General features: G+C 41.0%; 1 protein-coding gene and 1 long non-coding RNA gene across 7 annotated transcripts in view; one reads left to right on the forward strand and one right to left on the reverse strand.

Annotated features, from left to right (window-relative positions):
- The window catches only part of LOC142777370 (uncharacterized), a 104,077-nt gene extending 93,399 nt beyond the window's left edge, over positions 1-10,678 (reverse strand). Inside the window, exons 1-2 of the long non-coding RNA XR_012888060.1 lie at positions 10,540-10,678; positions 3,128-3,177 (exon numbers count right to left, since the gene is read on the reverse strand). This is a non-coding gene — a long non-coding RNA (uncharacterized LOC142777370). The remainder of the gene's footprint in view (positions 1-3,127; positions 3,178-10,539) is intronic.
- Positions 1,086-22,339, forward strand: LOC142777368 (uncharacterized). Of its 6 annotated transcripts, none has more exons than XR_012888055.1 (5): positions 1,086-1,193; positions 3,954-4,030; positions 13,652-14,776; positions 17,031-17,273; positions 21,945-22,339. XR_012888055.1 is itself a non-coding variant. In XM_075881705.1 (3 exons), the coding sequence occupies exons 2-3, from the start codon at positions 14,288-14,290 to the stop codon at positions 17,067-17,069; spliced, it is 528 nt and encodes a 175-aa protein (XP_075737820.1). In that variant the 5' UTR covers positions 1,087-1,193; positions 13,652-14,287; the 3' UTR covers positions 17,070-17,343. The 6 variants fall into 6 exon arrangements, 1 of the variants encoding a protein (XP_075737820.1); XR_012888057.1 differs by lacking the exon at positions 3,954-4,030 and having other exon boundaries at positions 1,087-1,193; positions 13,652-13,806; positions 14,562-14,776; XR_012888054.1 differs by lacking the exon at positions 3,954-4,030 and having other exon boundaries at positions 1,087-1,193.
- The last annotated feature ends 3,201 nt before the right edge of the window (positions 22,340-25,540 follow it).

Raw genomic sequence — 25,540 nt, forward strand, 5'->3', positions numbered from 1 at the left:
AAACGAAACCGGGCCACGCATCTACGGCAGCCGCCGTAGGAGTTTGAGAACTGGCAGGCTCTAGCAGAGTCCTTCAATGCTATTAAGGGACTGTGGCTCTAGTAACGTTGGCTCATGCGCCGCGCGGCGCAGCAGTCTCTGCCTTTTATGAAACTCTATGTTCTAGACACTATAATACTACCATGTTCGACGATTGTTCGATGTGATGCATTTCAAGGCCCACGTGAAAAGTATTTTTTTTTTCTTCGCTCTAAACAAATCCAACCAAATAAGTAAAAAATTGTGCGTGCAGTGGGGGCCTAATACCGGATTCTTTTTATGCAAGTACTGAAGCTGACTGGTGACAGAATAGATAATTAGTTACACACTCCTTAAATACGACTACCAGAAACCACACGGAACAACGTTTTTCTACAATTCCTTACTTGGAATGTATTACTGAGTGCCTTGAAATTATGCCACGCGAACTTGACGCGTTTCTGACCAGCATTGTAATTCATGACTGAAAGTTGTAATGTTGATTTATTAACATTAGCGAATTACAACTTTTCATCTAAACACAATGACAGGTGAAGTTTCAATGTTAGCAGACTTTTGTGTTTTAACAATGTTGCCTGAATTCTGTGCTACTTTTTGATTGAAAAATTCATAAAAAGTTACAACAGTGTTGACAGATTTGAGTGTTTACCAATGTTGCCCGGGTTTTGTTAATTCTCATGTTTTCCAGTAATTTGAAATTTTTGTAAATATATACACATTGCGATGATTACCTTCCTGTTAATTTTGTTAATTTGGTCATCAAATGCTTATCAAGTGTCATACAAGAAACACTTTCATACCGCGTGTGACCCTGTGGCGCTGCGTTGCAAAGCAACTCTGTGTATTAACTGAACATGTTTCAAAACGTGGGCGTGCGTGGTGTCCCGCGAGGACGATGTTACCCTTCTAGTACACTGTAACGATGTCAGTTGGAAGATTGTGACTATAAAGCAAGCAATCAAGGCTTCACGCGTTTTTCCCTCGCGCCTTCGAGCGGCCGGTTCGTCGCCGGTTCCCCAGGAACACAAGCGTTTTGGGGGGGGGGGGGGGGGGGCTCTCCGTTCACCCGGGGGCAACTGACGCTGCCCTGGGATAGGTTCTCTCCAATCGGTGCTGCAACTGCGGCTATCCGCCAGCAAGCCACACTCACAGCGGTAAGCTTCCTCGGTTGCCTTCTCTTCTGGTCTATACTTTAGCGGCCGTGAAAACGTTTCAGCATACATGTCTTCATGTCCGAGCGGAAGGCAGATGTCAGCCGTGCTAGTCGCGTAACAGTTTGGATTATGGGATTTTGAGTTAACCGAGGGTTATGAGGTCATGTTCGTCTTCTCGCATTTTATACCTCAAGTATATTGCAGAACTTAATAACGATTGGTTAATGGCATCTTGCACATTAATGATGAAATTAACCGGGGGCCGTAAAGAGAAGTGTTTCGGTTCACCCGGTGGCACGAACCTTTTCGAGGCAAATACGTTCGGTTCACCCAATAGCCGCTTAAAACCGACTTGACTTGGCTTAAAGTGTATAAGTAGACGACGTTAGAATCGGTGTGTTGGAAAACATTTTTCAGGCGATTTAGGCGTTCTTTATTCTGTGGTTCAGGTAGAGCTCCTCACTAGCTTGTGACACACAGTCTGTGGCGGGTTCATCGTATTCTAGTCGTGATGTTTCTTTCTCCGATGTTGGTGTTGGATTGGACTGTAATCTGTTTGAAATGGCGAGAACCGCCTCTGCCCGTGGGGACGTGGTCGCTTTCTGTTGTTAGAAAGTGATTCATACGCAAGTCGCTGCCGCTTTTGTTCATTCCTGTGATGTCGCCGTGTTCAGGAGCTTCTCATCCGTGCTTATCGAGTAGTTGACGTCATTCGCCCGAAGCACAGAACACCTACCAGACCGAAGTGTTTGCCACCAAATCTACAAGCAGTGATAACGAGCATAAAATAAAGGCCTTTAGAACGCGATTTGTGAATGTTGGTCTGACGCATGTACTACGCGGATGTATGGTAGGTGCATGCGTGTTGCTTGAGGACCGACCAAACAGCTGGTGTCACTTGGGAGGAAGCATATACTTGTGCCAACGCTTTCGTTGAAGCTTATTCTTGCGTAAGTGCGCGAGATAGATACGGAATGCACAAGTTGGAATTAGAGAACGTTCTTGTCCGAGTGGCTTTATTAAGCAGTCGCAGATGATGGCAATTTGTTTGCTTAGCAGTGTGTGTTTAGATTGGGGTAACCAACAGTGAAGGTAGTTGTGTGTGGGTGAAGAAATTAGTTTTCATTGTTGCGGTGCCTTCCAAACAAATCCGTTATTTCTTCTCTTCGTTGCGTCGGTCTCTTGATGTGGCACTAAATTTTGCTATGTGCTCTTCGTGACACTTCCTCTCACTCTAGAAAGCTCTAGTACACGTTGACGCTAAAGTTCAGCTGAAGTGTTTAAAGTTCCTTGCAGCTAACCACAGCAAAATTTTTTTGTCTATGTGATCAGTTATACGCACGTTATTTGGCATGCCTTTTATAACACAAAACGTTTCTTTTTTTTTTTTTTTCGTTTACTGAACAGTCCGGAAAAAATCGGGGACATCTGTGCCGACTGGGACAGCGCTGGCAAAGTCTTGGGCAGTCTAGCAAAATTCGAGACGGCTGGTAACACTACTTTAGGCAAGTGTATAAAAATGAAAAAAAAATGTAAAAAAATAGTAATTTCATTACTGGGAGCATTGTCGAGCTTCAATTGCTAACCCGTAAAGGTCTTTTTAAAAGTTAACATTGCTGCAATACAGCAGTGTCATGGGGTGAAGTGCTTGCAGTGTATTGCAGTAAAGCATACATAACGCGCGCGCGTGTATGTGTGTGAAATGGAAGCGTAGCACTGCTATTAGGCCTAATGCGGTGCGCCGTGCTTTGCCTCATTACTGGTCATGCGACAGACGGCATCAGCACCAACTTCAACCTTTGTAAAGAGTCCATATGTTCCCCCATAATTATTTTTTAATTGTGACAAGTGATTCACACTGCAGTAAACTTCTAGTATATCACATGAATAATTTAAAATTTTTGCATGGCCCCTAATAAAGAAGTGAAAAATACCTGTGACAGACTCCTTGGTACTCCAGATTTTGTGCGATCAGATATGTGCTCTAAAATGAAAATGATCATTATTATTGAAAGATATACTCAGGCCAGGTATTGGAGATGATTGTGCATGTTTTGCAAATTTCCTTTTAAAATCTCATGCTTCACTTTGTCGGGATTTCTTTAGTTATTAAGAAAAATAGCTCCCCAAGAATGGTCTAAAATTAAACACACAGTTTGTTATGGGGCAAGTTGAGCTTAGCAAGAAAATGATTTATGAAAACCATTCTGTCGCATAACTAAGAGCAAGGTGGTTTCAAGAAACATGTTGACCTGAGATGATGGCACATGTTCAAACATCTTACAAAGGCTGCTTGTTGTTATAATATGGCTGTAATTCGACAAATGTCTGTCATCAGGTGTGAAGATACATCGCATCTCTGATGAGCAAGTTTCTAAAGAATGGGTTTTCAGGGGGTGCTAAAAACTTTTTTTGAAGGGGTGAGCATTAGCGAGCATTGCTTTATTAAAGTCTCCAATTTCATTAGGTTAGCACTGAGGCTTGCAGGTATGTTAAATGAGCATGGTCACTTGAGTAACACTAAGAGGTCAATAATTCTAGGGTGAACAGCAAGGTATGTATGAAACAGGATTATGCAAATTGCAGAAATAGGCATAATGAGGTTGTCGAGAAGACTTTGTTAACAGTACATTTACAGGCTTCATGGAGAATTCGCTTTCCAGCAGGGTGAATTTACTTTTGCTGATGCTTTCGATAGCATCATTGCAGTTCATAAGCACTGGTTTTAAGGACTGCACGTGATGATCTTGTTTTTTCAAGGTTCATGTACTGATTAAAAAGTATAGGATCAAGAAACTTGCATGCTGTCTTAAGGCATAATCAGGCTCACCATAGAGGTAAGTGGTGACATTTTAGTGAGTTATATGTGGGAGGTCTGTGTACATAACATCATAGTAATCTTGCAATGCTGTAGCTTTATTTGTGTAACAAGTGAAGCTTCTTTTACTGTTAAAAATTTCTACCAAGCAAACAAGTTCCAACAGTAGGATTTGCCCTTGGGTAAAGCAGGTGGTAAGAGTGAGCTTATTCAGAAGCCCTTCAAGAGTACCAACTGAAGGAATTAGTTCCTATAGGGCGAAAATTCCAGTGCACCAAGAAGGGCAAGGGAGGACGGTGCAGGTTAACATTTCAGGGGGGTATCTTCTGGACATCATCCTTCTCTAGCCACAAGCTTGTATGGCCAATGTTTAGCAGACTCCTACGAACATAAGCTAGGTATAAATGTTGCTTCTCTATTGCAAGATGACAGACCATATACCTTTTGAGAGTCTCCTCACCACAAGCCCTTACATTAGCCTAAAAGTATTTTTTCTACGGTGCCCTTTTTTTGTCCTAAACAGTTGTCTCAAGCAACAGTATTCACATTGTGACAGTCTAGCTGGTGACCACAGAGATGGCTCCCGCCATCCTGATGTATACTCCACTCAAAATGTAAGACACTACAAAATCATAGTCCGGTGTGCATGCATACGACCTTGAACATGCAAGCAGTGACCACTTCTCTTGTGTTCTCTGCACTGGCGCATGCTTGTCGCACACCTGTTCAAGATTGTGACAGTGAAATTAGTTCTGGCAATGCTGTCTCAGAGGTAAGCCTGTGTACACCCTTAGGAACACCATGGTGGAGCGAGCAGAGGTTCATATCAAATGTAGTAATAAACTGGCAACACTATGGTGATATAAGCACACTTGCATTAATTTATTACATTTTTATTGAGGCAGACATCACACAGCTAAGCCTAGTTGTGATCTCTTTTCATTATTGTCTACATAGTTTTCCTGTTGGTCACAGCACAGGAAGAAAAATTTCTCTGTAGGAGCACCATATTTTAAGCTTGCATGACTCCAATGAAGCACTGTGCGAACAGATATATTGAAAATGTCAATACTTCGAGTCCTATAAATGGTGAACTGGTTGTCACATTCAGCCGGTGATCCTGCAGGAGCTTTAGCATATACTCTAAGGTCATTTTGCATCAACAATGCCACATACAATAGTTTAACAATGGTTGTTAATGGGCAAGATGATGCATAGTTTCAGGGAGGTAATTAAGCTAAAGGGGAAAATTATAGATGCCTAAGCACCACTGCAAAAATGAAAAAGCATAGAAAAAGTGTCAGTCGCAGCTGAACTACAGAAAATATTTACACTGCACCACACATTCGCGTCGTCTAGAATTTTCACTAATAATGTTATACCAACCTGCCCAGCAACAAGTACTTCTTAGGTAATAAAGTGCAGAATGACACTTGTATAAGACAGGAAACACAGGACGCGAGTTAATTGCCATGTATTTTTGTTTGTGGCTTCGGTAGAAAATATATAAGAAAACACACAGGTGCAGAGTGACAGTGTGCAATGTCACAGTCATCAAAAACATCACTTAACATTGCCTGCTCGAGAAATTTTCCTGGTTTTCAAGGTTTCAACAAGTGTGTCACAATTAAATACACCACTTCTTTTCCAGCTTGAACTGCTTCCAACAGTTCACATCTATCAGGACTGCTGCCTGTAATCTTTGTCTGGTATTTAATCTGAACTGACATGCCCTAATACTTGCGCAACAATCAGCCAGATTTGTCTATCTACCCTTAACAGCCTGTAAGTCCACGTGTAACAACACCCACTCTACCCTTCCAGTGGTCATAGTCCATACGGGTCATTATATCATTCAGTTAGCTGCCTAACTATACTTTCATTCATTCACTTCATATTTCTTGAAAATAGAGATATAGAGATATGTGATCGCTACAACTTCTTTGCAAAAAACAAATGAAGTACAATTATAACACTTGCTATGATGGCTTAATTGAAAAAATTGTTTCACGATGATGGCCCAGAAGTTTTCTCTAGAAAACATGTAAAGCCCATATGGAGAAATATGTGTCCCAGGGAAATTCTGAAACTGCCAAATTCGAAGGGTGTGCAAAATGTTCTACGATTTCACATACCAAGTTGAATACTGTTCTATTTGATTCAGTCACCATTATTTGTAGAACTAAATATTTTTTACTAGTTTAATAAAATTTAAAATGTTAAGTGCACTGAAATAAAGAGAAAATCTTTAAAAGTATCATAAATTTCATCCTTGGCAGGTTATACGTATTAAACATGACAGCTTATCTAGTGCAGCTGGCTGCTTCGCTCTAGGAAAGTGATTTTGCTACCTATACAATTGTCACTTACCCTTTCTTAACACTTCTGTAGATTTTAAGGGCTTGATGTTTTTGCCGGATACTCGATTCCTACTTTTAAGATTGCTAGGAGTCGTTATCATAGCTGCAAAGGGAGATACAGCCAGTATTTGATGTACTTGTCTTTATATTGCAATGGAAATAATATATCAACTGGGAAACAACAATGCAACGTTTTGTATTAAAATTTATTTCAAATTCGTTTTGCTGCACAACTTGTGTACCAAACAGTGGCCGACAACCATTGGGTGTATTTGCACCGTGCTCTGCCATGACGAAGCACATGCATGAAACTTGAGAGACACGAGCTCATGCATGCAGGTGCAAATTTTATGTAGTCGTCCCTTGAAACATCTTTGGTAATTTTAAATACTTGGCTGGGCAGATGTCTGTTAAATTATTCTCGAATGTCCAGGCTGACTACAAAATGAGCAATGCTAATAATGTTCTTGGCTTGTGCCACAAATTTTTTACCACTCATTCTTTAAAAATATTTCCTAACACTGTTGTTGTACAACCAAACAAGAATATGTACGTGCTTTTTAGCATACTGTTATTCACAAACTAAATGCCAGTTCATTAAAACTCAAGATAGTTAAACATTCATATTTCATAATTACGATCAAACTGCAGGTGAGTTACCGCAACAAACAATCTTACACTGATGACATTATGTTTTCATTATGAATTTACTAAATTGCATGCTTGCTCCTTTTTCACAGAGTATGCATATTATTATACAAGACACCACAACTAACTCATTTATCAACTTCAGTATTTTATCACTTTCAATCAACCATCATATTGCAAAGTCTTGAAACAAATCACTTTTAAGACCCACAAGTTTTCTTGTGCCCTTACAGTGCATCGAAGACCCTGAAGTGTCACAGGCCAAAAGGCATTGGTAAGGCTTGTTCATAGGCATTGGACAAATCTGTATACAAAATGTGTTAAAGGCACATGCGTGCACATGTTTTGGTTTGATTGTAGGTTAACATTAGGAAAGGAAGGAGTGGTGCGACATTTCTGGCACAAGCCAAGCATGTGGTTAGCATTGCTAACTTTATAGTTAGTACGGGAGTTTCAGATTATATTCCACCCTATTTTTTTAGCAATATATCTATAACATGTGGTACAAATAGTTTCTGTTAGTAATTTCACAAATGACAACACCATTATCAGCAAATCATGACTAAATTTAGATGATAGCAAGGAAGGGGCATTGGCAATTAAAATGAAAAATAAGCTGGGCTTAGCTGAGCACAAAGTGAGTTCAATTTCATGCGAAGCATTCAAAGTGCTAAACTTTGTTCGGTAGTGCCAAGGTCCAGATGACTTAATTTTAAAGTAAATGTTTATGACTGACCTTGTCAAATGTGTTAGAAAATTCTAAAATAATTCAGTCTATGAATCATTGCATCAAGAGAATGGCACAATTTATGAGTAAATAAGTGGAGTCTAACTTTGAAGTGTAGTTTTAAATCTATACTGCGTAGTGTTGTATGAAATGTAAGGCGATATAGACGTACTTAGCTGCTGAATAAGCTTTGTTAGAATATAATAATAGTGGTATTACAACATATGTGCAGGTTAAAATGAGGAAAAAGAATAATAAATTTTTAAATCCCAGAAGAAAAAAGAAAATAAAAAAATTACAGCATATTCATGGAGTGATTGATGATGAGTGGGGTGAAGCGTCTGTCCATGCATGCGTCTATGCGTCCGATCGCGTTCGAGAATGCAGATGACGCATGGGTAACACCGATGAGACGCGTGCTAAAGGAGCCGAGTGCAAGCGTCTTTAACGTGCCCGCCACTCTGTTTCGTTCATTCCCCACCAAGGATCCACTACGTATGGTGACTGTAAAGGAGACTGAGAAATCCGCTCGTTCTGTGCATACCCAGGCACAGCCCCCCCCCCCCCCCCCCCCATGCAGCCAATCAGAGAGTAGGGGTACAGCGCCGTCTAGTTATCTTTACCCAACTGCAGTTTCTAAGTAATTCTTAAGAAAGTGCTGTCTATTATACTGTTCGGCAAATACTGCCTTCTTTTCTTTGTTTTCTCTTCTCTCGGTTATGCGTGACGCTTGTACCATATCAAAGGACACAGTGAAAGATGAGGCATCAGTACCAAAAGGACTTATTTGGTTTGCATTCTTTTATGGTTTGGGGGAAGTATGAATATTTATAGCAACTTGATTTGAAAGTGTATTTATTAAGTGTTTGTGAGTGCCTGTAATGTGTTAACTTAAAACGACATAAAAAAACTACTTTAGACGTGTCGATGTTTATGTCACTATGGATTAATTGAAACAAAATCTTTAGTCTTGCTATATTTGCCCTACCTTGTAGTGTTAATATACCAGCTTTCGTTTGCAACTCAGTAGGAGAATTTGTTAGATTGCATTTGTTATAAATATACCTCATTGCCTTCCTGTGCACCCCCTTTTAATCCTTGCATATAGTTACTTTGTATGCGGAAACCAAACAATACTATTATAATCATGTTAGTAATATATTTTTTATTATTATTATTATTATTATTATTATTATTATTATTATTATTATTATTATTATTATTATTATTATTATTATTATTATTATTATTATTATCATTATTATTATTATTATTATTATTATTATTATTATTATTATTATTATTATTATTATTATTATTATTATTATTATTATTATTATTATTATTATTATTATTATTATTATTATTATTATTATTATTGCATTGATAACATTACACTTGATTTGCAGTTTACTCATTAAATCTGTATTTCACTGTGACACTGTTCAAGGCAGTATTTATAATGTCCTTACAGAGACCTATATATTTCAACTGCATTTAATGGACTCAGATATATCAGCCAGTCTTGTGGCACACCCTACAGGACAAGAATATTTTCGTCATTTCAGGACATCACTGGGATGTTTTGTATTTTTGAAGGAGGTACATATTAGGGAATGACTGATGCACGGCTACCTGTTTTTCATGCAACCTTACCTTATCTCCAAAAGATCAGGTGATAGCAGTATGAGGCAAAGCAGTTAGACCTTTTCAGAGTAGCTTTATGCCTTTCTATAAATTGCAGTGCCATGTCCTCCTCTGGCAAAGAGGTGCTAGGCAATAGGAGGTAAGGGAGTGCCAGCCCCTTTAAACTTCGATGCAGCACACAGAAATATTTGGTTGTACATATTTATTTATTTATTTTCAAATACTGCAGCCCAATGCAGGGCTATTGCAGGAGTGGGGTACATACAGTAGGAAAGACTATGAGAAACATCAAAACAAGTTCTTCATCAGAACAAATCACAACAATTATCGCCACATTCTAAGCACAACCGGGTACATAAATGAAAAAAAAAAAAGGACAACAAAGTCATTGCCTCCAAAACATCTGACATGTTCATTTCACGAACCGAACCTGGTAGTTCCTTCCAGTAGACAATAATTCTCGGAAAGAAACTGTATTTGAACATATTAGTACGCACGAAGAATGGCCTTACGTTAAGATTGTGACCACGTCTAGTTGGCAGAGCATTAGCATACACGACGTAATTATCATTAGAAAGCCGGCATGATGAGTGAACATAAGAGTGCAAAAGTTTCAAAGAATCAATATCGCGCCTAGTGCACAATGTAAATAACTTCAAAGATTTCATTGCAGATGAGGGCAAAAAATCGTGGTCATAGCGATGAAAAATGAAGCGAACAGACTTCCTTTGGACAGATTCATTTGTATTCACGTCACCCACTTTGTATGAATTCCACACACACCAAGCGTACTCTAATATAGGGTGGATGAGTGTTTTGTACATTAGTAATTTGGTCGATTTTGGCGATTTAGATGAAGTACATCTTAAGTAACCTAACTTTTTTAATGCTTTAGACGTAATGTAGTCTGTGATGCGACTATTGCATGTTGTGTGTGAGCATAACGCCAAGGTATTTGTACGTCTGTGCTCGGGGAACTGCAATGTTGTTGAAGGAGTATGCATATTGCGATGGTGAATGGCTGTTAGTGAAGGACAAAACTACTGTTTTTTGGAAATTTATGCACATCTGCCAGTCCAAGCACCAAGAAAAAAACTGCGAGAAAGAATCCTGAAGTATGGCATGATCATTAGGAGAACTAATTACCTGGTAAAGTACACAGTCGTCGGCGTACAGGCGAACTTGGGACCTAATATTGCTGGGAAGGTCATTTATAAAAATCGGAAATAAAAGTGTCCTGTGCTTTACACAAACTGTTTTTTTAGTTGTTTGCACTGCTTGAAATATCCTGTGCCTTTTTGAAATGAAACTTGTACTGGCATACAATAAACTGTAAATGTTGTCAGCATTAGATGTACAAAAAAAACCATCATGAAAGCAGTGAGCCCTTATCACTTATTTGCCTTGCCCTACAGCTATTCTGGGATAAAAAGAATGGCCATAAGGAAGATGATGATGATAATAATAATAATAATAGTAATAATAATAATAATAATAATAATAATAATTCACACCAACTGGTTTCATTATAACAAATGATTCCAGCTGATTCCTTTTCCAGGCCAGCTGGTTTCATTTTCAGTTTAGAGTGGTTCATGCTGGGACCAACTGGAACGTGTTGCTAATCTGTTGGCTTGTACTCAGTCCCAGCTGTATACACTGCAGCCATGGTTTCAGTTAAAGTGAACTGAAACCGTGGAGTATTTTTACCTGGAAAAGAAAGAATGTAGAAAGTGATGCATTCAAAGGCAGAAAAGAAAACAGAGGAAAGATAAAACGGAGAACAGAGCAAGAAAAAAAAGGTGAGCTCTCAAAGAGAAAGAGAGAAGAAAAGAGAGAAAAAAGGAGGCACATGCACACTGAACTTCTCTCACCCTCATTTTTAAGGGCTCTTCGTTTTTTCCCTATGCGTCACTTTTTTACCACTACCTGGCTAAATTTTCGCTTCTATACACAGATCGACTGAACTGATGGCGCACTCAGATTTAGCGTACTTGCTCGTTGTCACATCCTGTCCCAAAATTCTCATGCCTGTCGTACTAGAAAACAGCTTTGCGATGCGAATAACTATCGTGTGGCTGAAGAGCTGGATCATGCATAGATCATAATGTCGGCCTGATCGCACGAAGTAACAGTAATAACTTAGTAGTACACCATGCATAACACAAGCGTTCAGTGGGCCCTTAAGTTATGTCGTCTTAACTGCAGAAGTGCAAGTTGTGCTTTGCCAGCGTTTTCCTCAACTATGAGTTATACACTACAGCTGTGTTTTGTATGAATATAAAAGAGAGTACTGCTAGAAATGTTAAGTACACTGACTATACAATTAAAAATATGGTAATCGGCATTTCTAAGAGTTACATTGTCTTGTAAAAAACTGACACACACCTATGTCAAGATTCGTGCCGAAAGTACGTCTTGTCCAAGGATATTTCTAAAAAATTCAGCATATTCCACGTAGCTCCGGAACCGACATTCTGCGAAGCATGCGGGGGCATGCTTAGCGCGACCATGTTGTGATTTTTTTATAGCGGCACGTCATGAAATTACGCCAAATATACGTCCAAATGTTCCACACACAGACATACATTGAAGAATTCCAAGTGTTTACATAACCAGTTGTTTGCACTTGTGCAATGATGCAAACATGAACTTGAGCATTAGGAACACCAGAATCAATAAGCTGGTATGAAGTGCTGGTGCTAGTGAGGATGGTAGCCCTGGATGTTGCTTCATAAATCAACTTCAGTGCATGGCACCTAGCAACAACTGACGTTAACCCGACATCACAGCTGCATCATAGGAGTACATATGTAATGTTTATAAAGCTGAATTGCCACCACTGCAACCACTATTAACGTTTCATGACCATATTAAGGTATTAAGCTATTTGAAAAGTAGGTCCGAGATCTGGCGTGGCTTTGTTTAGAATATGCTTGATTGCCGCGCAGAATGCTTGGGTTCGATTCCTGATGGGACCGCAACATTTATTCTTTGCATTCGTCGGGTCAGCGCTGCTGATGTAAGGCTTTTTAGATGCGAAGCATCTCTGACTATCGTGTTTAACGCCGTACGTATGTACGTGCGAACGCACCGCGGCGCGTTTCTCTCACCACAGGTATTGGAGCAGTGCCAAGTAGGTCAAGTCGCAGCCGCGCGTTAACATCTCGCCCGCAGCAGCTGCCGGCTCCTCCACCTGCTCATAACACACATCTCTCCCACTTCACCCTCTCCACCACCCGCAATGCTCGACCGCACGTCGAGTGGAAACACTCTTTCAGCTCGTTGTCTGCGATGAAACTTACACGAAACCCAATCCACCTTCAATGTCTTTGCGTTTCAAACAAACGTTTACTCAAGTAAACATTACACAGAGTTCGCTTCCAGCCGTTCTTCCAGCACCCGCGTCGACGCCCGTTTCAACTGGGTCAACGACGTGCGCACCACTGCTGCTTCGCATTCCAGCAGGGTTCACTTCGGGGAAATGGTTCATAATTTCTCAATGCTCACGCGTCAAAATTTTCCACGTGTGTTCTCGTCATTCCTGGGTAGATGCAAAAAATTAAGTGTCAATTACTTGGGGCACATACCCGCCCGCGGGTATGTGTCACTGTTCAGCAGGAAGCGTTTGACGACACGCGTGACAAAATTGTGACCTTATTCATGTCTTCACCGGCGCGTCATATTCGTCAAACTATGGAACCCTCCCATACTAATTTTGGTTCATGCCAAGTTAAGGAGGTGATCACGAGAGCACCCAGACGTGAGCGGACAGACAGACAGACAGACAGACACAGACAGACAGACAGACAGACAGATAAAAATGCTTTGCCTGTAATATCTTTACTCACATTTGTAAAACAGCAATGGTAAAATAAATATGAATTACCTTTCTTAGGTTTAACCAATCACAAGAAGGCTGTTTGTGTATGACGCGTTTTTGTTGATAATCTGCATGCTGTGAAAGAGCTTTTCGTATTGCTCTTCACATGTGCGTTTTAATGTTGGGTACCCCTAGCTGCCTGTACCATGCGCACGCTATCGCGTTTCTTTGAACTCACCGCCACACCTGGGGAGAATACAAAAGTACGCAAGGGCTCATGTACGCAAGCTGCTTGGAGCCGCCGCACTGAAACTCTGTATTGATAGCCTGTTTTGCTCCTGCAAGGGCTGTGTGCCGCAAGGAAAACATAAAGGTGCAAACATCCTCCGGCTAGCTCTTTCACTGACACCTAACGCTGCTTTTTCTTTAATGCAGACGCCGCATCGATACCAGAATTTGCCATGAAAAATCACCAAGGAAGCATCGGACGACCCCGCCCAGCTGCACAGCCATTCCTGTTTAAGGAGTTTTTGATCACCCATTTAGGAACCAAATATACTGCACCCTGTCTATTGTCGGTGGAGCTATCGGTATGTGTACGTTGCGTACTCACAAACCCGCGTTAGTCTTGCAACAACGTGTTCGCATGCACGCGCTGCAACAGCGCAACACGCTCCCACGCGCTGCAAGCAAGGGTGCAAGTCGAGCAGACGAAACTTCGTCGGCCGAAGCCCTGCAGCGGCTTGCGCTTCGTCTTCCCATACTGCCTTGCGCCCGCCTTTGGCACGTGCACAGAAAGCATACCGGCAAAAGCTCTCATTTCGGAACTTTGTTCCCTAGCACTGTGCCCTCGTTCAGTGGTGGTCAGTTGTGCGGTTGACTGTGCGGACCATTCTAACCGTCGACAGCCGGCGGATTTTGCTACCGTATCGTGTTGGAGATTGCATGTGATCTTCCAGTTGTGCCTGTCAATTCTGTTGCACTTTTCGCGTTGTAGATTGTTCGCATTTATTTCTCTGTTTAAGTGTGCTTGAAGTGTTCGTGTGCGGCTGCTGAAAAGCCAACCCTAACATGACCCGTGCACTCGTTGCCAGAGACTCATTGTTGAAGGACCTCGCAGGGTCTTTCACATTGAGCTCCAGGACACATGTCGAGGTTCGCTCATTCAGCGGTGTGCGGATCGAGAAATTGTTCTCTTTAATTGCTCATTCTCTGGCAGATGTGCACGTGGTCGTTCTTCACGTTGGCACTAACAATGTCGGTGAAGCACCCCTCGTGCTGATTGCCAGGTTCCGATCACTGATCTCCAGAATTCTTGATGTCAATTCATCAATCCGTGTTGTAGTGTCTGCAATTCTGCCGAGACAAGCGAGTTTGCGCAAGTGCCAGTGGGCGCTGTCTGTCGGAGAATTGGAGGCGTTCAACACGGATGCCGGGGAGACGAATGCCATTTTGCAGGCGCTGTGCCACAAGAACGGCTACGGTTTCGTGAACGGCACACGCGAGCTGATGGGGATGCTGAAAGCTGACGGCGTGCACCCGACGAATCGTGGTAGCCAGGTAATCAATTAATGTGGATGTTATAAGAGGCTAGCTGCCTAGTCGGTAGCAGCTGCGGACAATCAAAGTTACGGGTTAGCGACGAGTCGACACATATTGCAATTGTTGCATTTAGAAGGGATGAATTCAATCCTCCAAGAAAACGCAGGCGTGCTTGCAGCGCTACAGTGCACGTGCTTTATCGCAAGTGCCCGCGGAAGATAAAATTAGGTGAAATTGGGCGTGTGTAGCTGTGATAGCCATCCTACGTATAATTTTCGTGCAGTGTGGTACCGCGCGGCGAAGGCCACGTAAACATGGATGTTGGAGAATTTAGTTAGCGGCATTCCGCTACGTCCTTTTTCGTTTTTTCCCGAGTTAATTCGTTATGTTGGCACTGCAGGTCCACAGATGACCTTTGAACTTAAGTTGCATGCTTAGATCGTTGGAATCGAGCGGCCGCCTGTTGGTCATGTTTTGCACATGTAGAGCCTTCCAAAATGATTTGATTAGAGTGAAATGACGCGTGCAGTGGGACTATTTGCAACTTCGGCTACCAATGATATAAGCGGGTTTTACTGTGTGTTCATTACCACAGTATATTTGAGAGGCGCCAACGGGTAAGCTCACTGGTGCACAGCCTTTATGCAACAGCAGCTCCTTTACTCAGAAGTGCAGAATAAGCAATCTGACAAGAACTACTAAGGAGGCCAGTACGGTTACCTCCCTTATGTGCATTATCTCTGCCATGAGTTGACAAGCATCTGGTGTAAATGTGAATTCCATATTGTGCATCAAAGAAAAGATCAATACTACTGTTACTGTTATTGTTATGAACACAGATTATATTTCATCAAACCCATGTTAGCCCATTTTATTCTCTTAATTGAAATACTGAAAATGAGATGTCTGATATGCCTTACTTGTTTCCAAAACAGGGCAGTAATGTCTGATATATAAAGTAGAAATTCTGCAAGTCATCTATGTAATTGGATCATTATACATCGAATGTCCCAGCCATTTTGCTGGAGCACTGTGTTTAAAACAGTGAACTGGTAGAATTTTTCTGAGAGAAAAAATTTTTGGTCACGTGGCTACCTTCTGAGTTACCTGAAAATGTCATTTGGGTGTTGTTTGTGGAAAATTTTTTTTTAAAAGTACCGCTCTTTCTTTCTATACCAAATTTGGTCTACATGTTAAGCAAAGCTGCTTGTGCATGATGTTTGAAGCTCAGTAATATTAGTGCAATTTTACTAATGCATGCGCCTCCAAAAATTGAGCCAAAATGTCTTATGTTTGCAGTTTTTTTATTGCAATACTGCAGTTTGTATGAATACCTGTGTAGTGAATACTTACTCCTCAAAAGGTGTATTTTGAAGAAAAAATATTGTTCGATCTCTCATGCAGATAAAATTTAAAAGAAGAGAACATAAATTTCACGACATTGTCATTTTCGTCTATATTCAGGTGCAATTTGCAGCCTGCGGTGGTCAAATTGAAAGTCACCTTAACATTTAAATCAAAAGCAAATCAGCACTTCTTTTCAAATGGCAAAGCTCATCATTAATTTTTTTGTTTTAAGAAAGAAAATAATTTTGAAACTTTCCTATTGACGGCAATGTGGAATTTCAAAGCGGCAGCTGTGTATGACCAGATTGGAAGATGGGCTCCAATGGGAAAGTTCAAAAATTACTTTTTTCCCTGAAACAAAAAATGTAATGCTGAAATTTGTATATAACAATAACTGCTTATTTGCTTTTGATTTAGGTATAAAGGTTACCTAATTATAGTGCCAGAAGGTGCAAATTGACTTTCAATATGGACCAAAAAGGACGACTTGCAAAATTTGTGATTTTTTCTCGTAACGCAACGTTTAACTGCTTGAGAGGTCTGAAAATATTTTTTCCTAAAACTATATCTTTTGTCTAGAAAGTATTCACTACACAGGTATTCATACAAACAGCAGTACTGCAATAAAAAAACTGCAAAAATAAGACATTTCGGCTAAATTCTTGTAGGCATATGCGCCGCAGTAAAATTACACTAATATTACTGAGCTTCAAGCATTTTTGCTTAACATGTAGACCAATGTTGGTATAGAAAGGAGTGGTACTTTTAAAATAAACTTTTCCACATACAACACCCAAATGACATTTTCAGGAAACTCGGAAGGCAGCCACATGACCAAAATTTTTTTTCTCTCAGAAAAATTTGAGCAGTTCACTGTTTTCAATGCAGTGAATCAGCACAATTGTATATTTCGAATACATTTCAGATGGTCGCCAAAATGGCTGGGACATTTGGCATAAAATGACCCAGACAGACAATGAACTTCATGTGATCCTGAAAAGCTTTCGCGGGAACCACTATCGGGGACCCGTGGAAGCCGCTGGCCGCGTCCAAGTCGAGGCTGGGACACTGTGATGTTTCGCCCTTGCTTGGGCCCTCTGGATTGCCTGGAGCGATGGGCTCCGGAGTGCCTCTTCCCAGTCGGCTTCGCTGGATAGAGGGCCGTTAGGTAACGTGGAGCATCGCCAAAGCATGTGCGCTAAGAAACAATAAAGTTCATTACATTCTGGACAACTTGAGTCAACGTCTGTGGAGATACGACTGAGAAGGCCCCGCTAGGGGAACGAGCCCGTCTGGAGCATTCTAAGTGTAATTGACTGAGACCTATCTTACTTCGGGTAAGGAAGAAGATAGGCCCTTCTACTTAACCGATAGTGAGATGTGATTTCATTAAATGTAAGGAGTGGATCGTTATGCTGAATTTCATCCTGACCCCACAAGGCCGCCATGCCCCCGCGGTGCGTTAGATTTCACACACGGTCATGGGCAAGCTCGTTGAGGTTAGGTACGTGCTGATGAACATCCGCACTCATATGGGCGGGAAACCAAGAGATTAAGTGAGTGCCAGGGTCTGTTCACCAATTGCATTTCTTTGATTGTTTCGGCACTAGATGTATTATCTGATAGAGGCAAAAGGTGTAATAATGCCGATTTGCTGAAGAGAAAGTCAAGCTAGCCCAAGAACAGGGAAGGGACTGCTGTTTATTTGGAGAAAGCGTGTAAGAATGGGTTACGAAAAATTCCTGTTGTGGGATGCTGTGTGACACATTACAAGAAACTAAAAATGGGGAGTCCACATAGCCCCAAAATTAGATGAGAATCAGAGAGATGAATCAACTTTTGTTGAGCCCAACTATGTTCGTGGTGCACACCGGCACCAGACGAGGTGGTTCACTGGTTACAGGACCCATATGTTCTCAGTAGATCCTGGCCCTTGTTCGTCAGTGCTAGTTGAACTTGTAGGAGGCGGCTGGATATCAAGGTCTCCCATGCCAAAGAGGTTGGGTATTGAGGGTGTTAGGGGAAAGGGAAGGAAGGGGGTCTTGAGTTCTGAGCAATCTGCCAAGATATGTGGCAGGAAGCCTTTTTCTCTTTTGTAAAACGGACTGAGCGTGGCATGTTTCGCAGGGCACATGCAGTTCATTTCATTGATTTAACCTCGGGGCACATAAAGGCCTTACAGTGGGGTTAGTGTTATTCAAAAAAAAGGCAGCAAACACATCATAGCAATACAACATATTAATGAAAATACATGCTTAAACAAACTAAGTTACAGTAGGCTGAAGACGTAATTCGTTAGTGCAGCCTTGAATGATGACGCATCCTCCATGCAAGCGACAGAATGCGGAAGGCGGTTCCACTCAGTGCTCATTTTTGCTAAAAAGGAGTCTGAAAAAAAATTAGTGCAGTAAAAAGGAATGAAAACCTTGAATGAAAAAGGAATGAAGATGCAATGATATGTATGAAGATGCTGAGATGATTTCCTGTTTAAGTGAACATTTATGGTAGCTGATCTTTTGAAAAAGAAATACATGGGACATTTTTCTTCAAAGTTTCTAATTTGTTAGTCCAAGGTCTGATTTCGTCGGTGAAATGCTGGTTGAGTGGGAATGATTTGAGTGTGTGAAACGTGCTGACTGTTTCTGAATTGGTTCAATTATAGTTGTTAATATCTTTTGACCAGATTTCAAAGATGAGCAGCATATTCCAGCTAGGGTCTATTTAATGTTTTGTAGGGTTGTAATTTTAAATGACATGAAGCGTTGGAAAAACTTCTGCAAATGTACCAGAAAGACATAGGCGTACCAGCCGGTGGGGGAGCAAGGGGGACGCGAGCCCCCCCCCCCCCCCCCCCTCCATTAAGAAAACTTGGGGGGCTGAGCCACCCCACTTTCGACAGTGGTCACTCTTGGCTGCACGCTGGGGAAACGAACAAGTAAGGTGTAATTATTTACCACAACAGCATTTACTCAATTGTGTTTCTATAAAAGAATGAAATTGTTACGAGGATATGTTACAACATGGTGTAATTTTGCCAACATTTCCGCTTTGATAATGTTCCTTGTAAGTTCATATATATATATATACATATATATATACATATATATATATATTCCTGGTGACGAGTGAGGTAGGCTTGCCCGCCCACTCACGAAAGAATTGGTATGCCACTGCAGGGAGATCTGTTAGCATTGTTAGTGATGTATTCAATGTGTGCATGCTAAGAAAGGTTATTGGCAATCTGAATTCCGAGGTATTCATATCATGTTACCCACTCGAGGTTGATGTTATTTATGGCATAGCCGAAAGATTTTGTCGAGTCAGGGCGATGCAATAAATGCATGATTTAGCATTTATAGTGGGATTTAAGAACATAACCCGTTGCGAGCAGTTGCTTTATATGTTATTCAAGACAGATTGAAGAATAGAGTTATCCTGCTGATTAGTGATTTCATGTCATAAAACACAATCAGCAAATAGTTTAGTGGGACTAATAATTACTGTAGGTAAGTCATTAATATAAATGAGAAATAACAATGAGCCGAGAACAGAGCCTTGAGGGACGCCCGACTTTACATCACAACAAGGGGACATCACAACAAGGATGCAACAAGGGGATCACAACAAGGGGATGCAATCCACACAAGCTCTATAGAAACATGAATTTAGTAACATGATATGTGAGACACCACAAATGTCTGTGCACAAAAATTTCTTAGCTTTTTTTTTTTTTCAACTATTCCAACTGCTGTACAGTCGAGCTCCTTAATGTCTGTTCGTTGTCACAATTTCTTTGCAGTGAGAACTGAAAAATATGCAAATCTTGGAGTTACACAGCACAATTCAAATTTATTTAAGGTTGTTGGTGACCTTGTTCTGTTTTATATAATGACATTGCTTTGAAGGAGTTTGATGGCTGACCGCTTAGTACGCTGTGCATAGCTTCGTCATAGTCGTGGGTGCTAAAGAATGTGCGAGCGTTGTTAAAAGCATCAACAACTTCACCCAAACTTGCTTTGCGGCTTTCCTCACTCTTGTTGTCATCCTCATTTTTCTTTGCGCCCAGTAGGAGAGGTGTGCGAACACCCCTGCAACTTCGGTAAGTCACAATATATATGGTTAAAAGCACACTTCCCTCTTTCTCTCTCCTCGAAGCTCTCCGAGGCTGGCGCCGAGTTGGTTTTGGCTAGATGCTGTCACGTGGGACTGCTCGCAGCCCTCGTTTGTTTACAGCTGCTCTCGATTACCAACTTTGCTTTAGAAGCACGGATTCGATGGTGAACAACGCATTTGTTTTTTGGATATGCACTTGTCCTTTAGTGCGCATTGAGCTGCGAAATACCTTTCACTCTAGAATGACCTTGCTGTTGGATGCCATCGTTGCCTGTTCATGTCGACTGAAAGCATTTCATGATGCCATCTGTTAAGTGTAACGAGTTGCGACAAAAGACATGGTTGCATAGAATCAGAATTAAGAATTTCAGGCAGCCCCTCGCGCGGTGGTCTAGTGGCTAAGGTACTCGGCTGCTGACCCACAGGTCGTGCGATCGAATCCTGGCTGCAGCGGCTGCATTTCCGATGGAGGCGGAAATGTTGTAGGCCCGTGTGCTCGGATTTGGGTGCACGTTAAAGAACCCCAGGTGGTAGAAATTTCCGGAGCTCTTCACTACGGTGTCTCTCATAATCATATGCTGGTTTTGAGATGTTAAACCTTACATATAAAAAAATAAGCATTTCATACCAGATTTTAATGCGCTGAAATCGTTTTTTCTACTGTGGACAGTTTCGGTAATTACTTTTTCTGAGACTCGACTATGTCATTTTATAGAACTACAGAGTTCGCAGAATATTGCATGGGTGACTCGAGCCTTATCATACATTTACTTCTTTCTTGGTGAACTAAGCCCTGTAGATAATACTGACTCTAACTCACTCTAACTCAAACTCATGTAATATTACTCAGCTGTACTCACTCAAACTCGCGACTCGATCATAGTCCAAGTGAGGCTGGCCCTATTAACGTCCAACGTGCCATGCTCGAATTAGCCAATCGCTGATACAATGGCTGTGATGGATAATTTTTGAGCTTGTAGCGCAATTTGTCGAGTGAAAGGAAAGCAATTTTCAGGTGAATTTGAACATTTATTGAGAAATTCTGGCCTCGTGCTGCGCAACAATATTTGACTCACGTGTTCTCAGGAGTCTTGACTACCGATTGGCCGCGATTTTCCGACCATATTCAATAAGTAGTGCAGTGCCCCTTAAACTTTGAAGAGGTTTTGCGGCAGTGCGAATTCCCTTGGATAGGTGCTTTCATGGCATAGCATTCTATGCTGCAGTCAAATCACCTTTACAGGAGGTTATGTGCAGATCAATGTTAACTATTTGTTCATTGCAAATGCTTCAATATTTTCAATAATTTAAAATCGAGTCGAAGCGAGTTTGAATACAGTACTGTTCCTTTAAATATTCAAAGCATTCGAATATTTGCGCAAGCCTGCTTTTTTTAGTTAATATATTTGTCCATTTTGCTCTCTCTACGCAATTGGTTTCTCCCCTTCTCTTTGTCTCTTTCTCCTCTTTCTAATGGTTCTCCCATCTTCTTTTTCTATCTCTCCTTTGCATCCTCCCTTGCCTTTCCCACCCCCTATACTATTTACTATTTAAGGCTATGATTTGTTCTGTCACCGTGCGTAAATAGCTGAAGAGTTATTATGCTCAGCTTTCAATTGTACGTTCGCTGGTTCGAATATTGCCTCGGGTAAGCAAAAAAAAAAAAAAAGACCAAGAAGTATGCTTGTTTTCTTTCCTTCTGCTGCTAAGAAATGGTTCATTGCAGATGGGACCCGTCTTCTAAAGCTGCACAGATTCGGAGGTGCCAGTTAGCTTGCCAGTATCCATTCAAATGTTATGACTGGCAGTGCAAGAACCAAGTCTGCAATAGACGCTCATTGGCGTACCAGCCAAATGTGGTACGCGTCCAGCAGAAACGCAAGAGGTGTCTGGGTGTGCTGCAGGGAACACGCATCAGCGTTACTGGGACAGACAGTTCGTGTTTGAGGAGAGGTGCATGCACGGACCGAGGATATGAAAAACGCGTCACGTGTGTGCTCAGGGCTCTCTCTGAGGCCTTCGTTACGGCCAGTCCTGTCTCCTATAAAAGCGCATCTCGACGCCTTGTGTTTTTTACACCTGTAAATATGTAAATAAATCGTGTGTTTCTGTCGTCAAGAAGCCTCTCAAAGGTGTCTCCTTCCCCGGCACCTGCGTGAAAGCCTGTGCCCCTAACCTCGGTCACATCAAGGTGTGCTTCCCAAAAGTATCGCTGTTGTATGTATTGTGTGCTCACAATTGACAACAATGAAGGCATGGCTAAACTTGTTCCTGGTTTATCAACAGCCTTCTTGCAATATGTGCCTCTTTCAAATATATGAGGACTAGGTTTTCTTTTTTTTTTTTTTCAAGTCTTAATTCGTTCCAGATAAAACTACAGCGAATTCAAGACGCCCACGTTTGGAAGATTTAAGTAGACTTTCCAGCTGCCCCTTTGCATAGTTGCCACTGCAATTAAGGCATCTGTTTTGGCCCTGTAGCAGCTTTTTAATGCCCCCCCCCCCCCCCCCACACACACACACACATTGAAGACAGCCAAGTCAATTCTGTATGCCACTCACTGTCTGTAGATTGTTGTCTACACAACCTGCTTCAATATTTTTATACTGTTTTCACACTCTGCGGCCACCAGTGTTGCCACCTTTTCTCAAACAAAAAAACGGGCCCTTCAACGAGGGAAAGAGGGAGAACCGAGGATACCTGGAGATTAATGTCCAACAATAGACACCATGTCAGGTCTTTGGCATACAGTGCCATTTGAAAATAATATTGCTTTCCTTGAGTCAAATAAACCTGATATAAACGCAAAAATGGCTCACTAAGCTAACCTACTAGTCTAATTGCTGGCATAAAAATATTCATGGTTAGCATAATGCTTCGTTTTCATTACTTAAAAAAGAAAAATTGGGCGACCCTTAAGGTTCGCTTTCAAGAATTGAACACGATAACGATACCCTGGCCCTAGTGCGTACTTCAAACACTTGGTGCATGAAATCTTTTCGAACTTGGTATGCACTCACTATGTGGTCTGAAGGAAATGTGTGCAGCAAAATGTGTGCGTTTTGTTATGGCTGGCCACCTTTTAACTATGATGTCCTTAAGATACATGTTCTGATGCCTGATTACAATGCACACTTGTATCAAGAAATATTACTGTGATATTACACATTGAATTGTGAAGGCAGTATACAGGACACATGTGTTTGCAAAGCCTAACATTATTTTCACTGCATTTTCAAGCAGATGAAGTTATTTTCCTTAATTTCCAAGCAGATGTGTGGCTGTGCGGTAGAACGCCTGCTTGCCATGCAAACTGGGAAATTTTTTATTACTTATTTTATTTGCATCTTTCTTGATTTTTCCGGTTGCTCACAAGGTTCATCACTCACAATCAACGATGCCCACGAGATTTTTAAAGCTATCGCGTTAAAACTGGCATAAAAGGGTAACAATGTATGACTGATTGAATAAGCTTTTACAGCTTATGCCAAATCACATTGGTGTGATGTTGAAATCCCTAGATCTATTGTTAGACTACCAAATGTCATGGCTTTCACTTTTATGTCTGTTTAGGGGTACAGCAATTAACTGGCCAGGAAGTGTAAATAGATCTTTCTTTATTTGGAAACATGCAGAAGTATGATAAAGTCAAGCTCCCTTTCCCTTGAGTAATTTGAGTTGTATATGTATTTTGAAATGGTGTTTGAAAATCGCAGCAGCTGTGCCATTGCACCGCTTCGTGGCAAAAGCTTAGTATCGAGTTCTGGAGAATTTCTGCATGTTGCCTTCTGCAGCTCAGACAATCGTTAATCTGGCTTAAAGTTATATAGTATATATATTGCATTCTCACTTTCAATTTTGCTTATTATGCAGTTTAACTTACTCTTTGTGAGTTCATCGATATTTTTCACATAATAACAGAAATTTGCAGAACTTCATGCCTAAAAATAGTGTGACACAATCTTCACTAAAATATGGCCATCAATTTATGAGAAAAAAGTGGGACGCACGTGGCTCATCGACCCATGAAGCATCTTTGAATAAGTGGGGCAACACGTGTCACATTGTCTCATAAGGGCACTAAGCTGTAATTCTGCTGCCAAATTTCTTGCCCAAAAAGGCCCAATAGAAACAGTACAGAGGAACACTTCTAAAACTGTGGGAAAAAAATTGCAGTGAACCTTAATTTCAGATTTTCTACACAATTCTGCGCCTCTGCCTGTGGCATTGAGTCTAGCGGCTCTGTCCTAAGGTCTTCACATACACGTACCCTTTCAGCTTGTGTTTGTCTTGTCGGTAGGGGTTGATAATATTGAAACTCGTCAAAAACAAGGAGAAAACAGCAGGCATAGATGAGTGCACGCATTCATATGAAAATAAAGAAAAAGGAGAATATTGCTTTTCATTCACATTAAACGAAGCTCTGTCTATGCATGTCTTGTCTTGTATCTGCAATGAATAAGAGCAAACATCTCAGTTAAGCCTGCATTTTCCCAAATAATTAAAATTGTGGTAATGAATCATGGCAAGCCACTTCGATGTGGTGTCAATGCACTGAACGCTGTAAGTGCGTTTACAAATGCTGCATCATATTCGTGAACTCTATTCAGGTGTGACATATTTGCTTTTCTCAAATATCTTGCATGATTTGATGATCTTGAATATTCGTGTTCTCTTTGGCTTCCTGGCTGTATGAAGCAGCAATTTTGCCATATTTTTCCTTTGGCCCGAAATTTTAGCAACAGTGTCTTAGCCACAGCTTTTGGTCTCATGCCTCTCCTCATAATGATAAAAAATATCAAAGAATGTGCTGTTTTGTGACATCCATCAAACATGAAAAAACAGTTATGCATGTATGCTATGTTGTTAGGCTATGCAAGGAACTGCTTCATTTATCATTTGAGTGCACTTCCACAATGATTTTAGGCAGATATAATTTTTGCAATTTAGAAAGCAAATCTATAGTTGCACGCTAAAATTCTCTAAAAAATCTTAACAGAAGAATACCATAAATTTGAAACTTTAGCTACCTGGCATGCAATATGACACCGGCTGAAAAAAAATATTAACAGAATAAAAGATTTTAAGCTCAACGTATCACTGATACCATGCATTGTAAATGTGCAATATATAGTTTCTCAGTTTCCTTAATGTTTCTGGTACACCATGGCTGGAAGGCATTGTGCTGATGGCAACGTAAAGTGGCATAGAAAGTTTTACTGAGGAAAAAGTGGGATGCATTCATCCTATTAATCATCAAAAGGTTAAGAAATTGATGCTCAGCAGTGGAGCTTCCTCCACAGCAACAAAAAACCTGCATTG

Source organism: Rhipicephalus microplus, chromosome X (assembly GCF_043290135.1).
Source record: "Rhipicephalus microplus isolate Deutch F79 chromosome X, USDA_Rmic, whole genome shotgun sequence".
Classification (NCBI taxonomy): domain Eukaryota; kingdom Metazoa; phylum Arthropoda; class Arachnida; order Ixodida; family Ixodidae; genus Rhipicephalus; species Rhipicephalus microplus.

Excerpts from the sequence above, each read along its gene's own strand:
- LOC142777368 (XM_075881705.1), top strand. The coding sequence starts at position 14,288 with ATGACCCGTGCACTCGTTGCCAGAGACTCATTGTTGAAGGACCTCGCA. Across the intron at positions 14,777-17,030 it reads CGACGAATCGTGGTAGCCAG|ATGGTCGCCAAAATGGCTGG; the intron begins GTAATCAATTAA and ends AATACATTTCAG.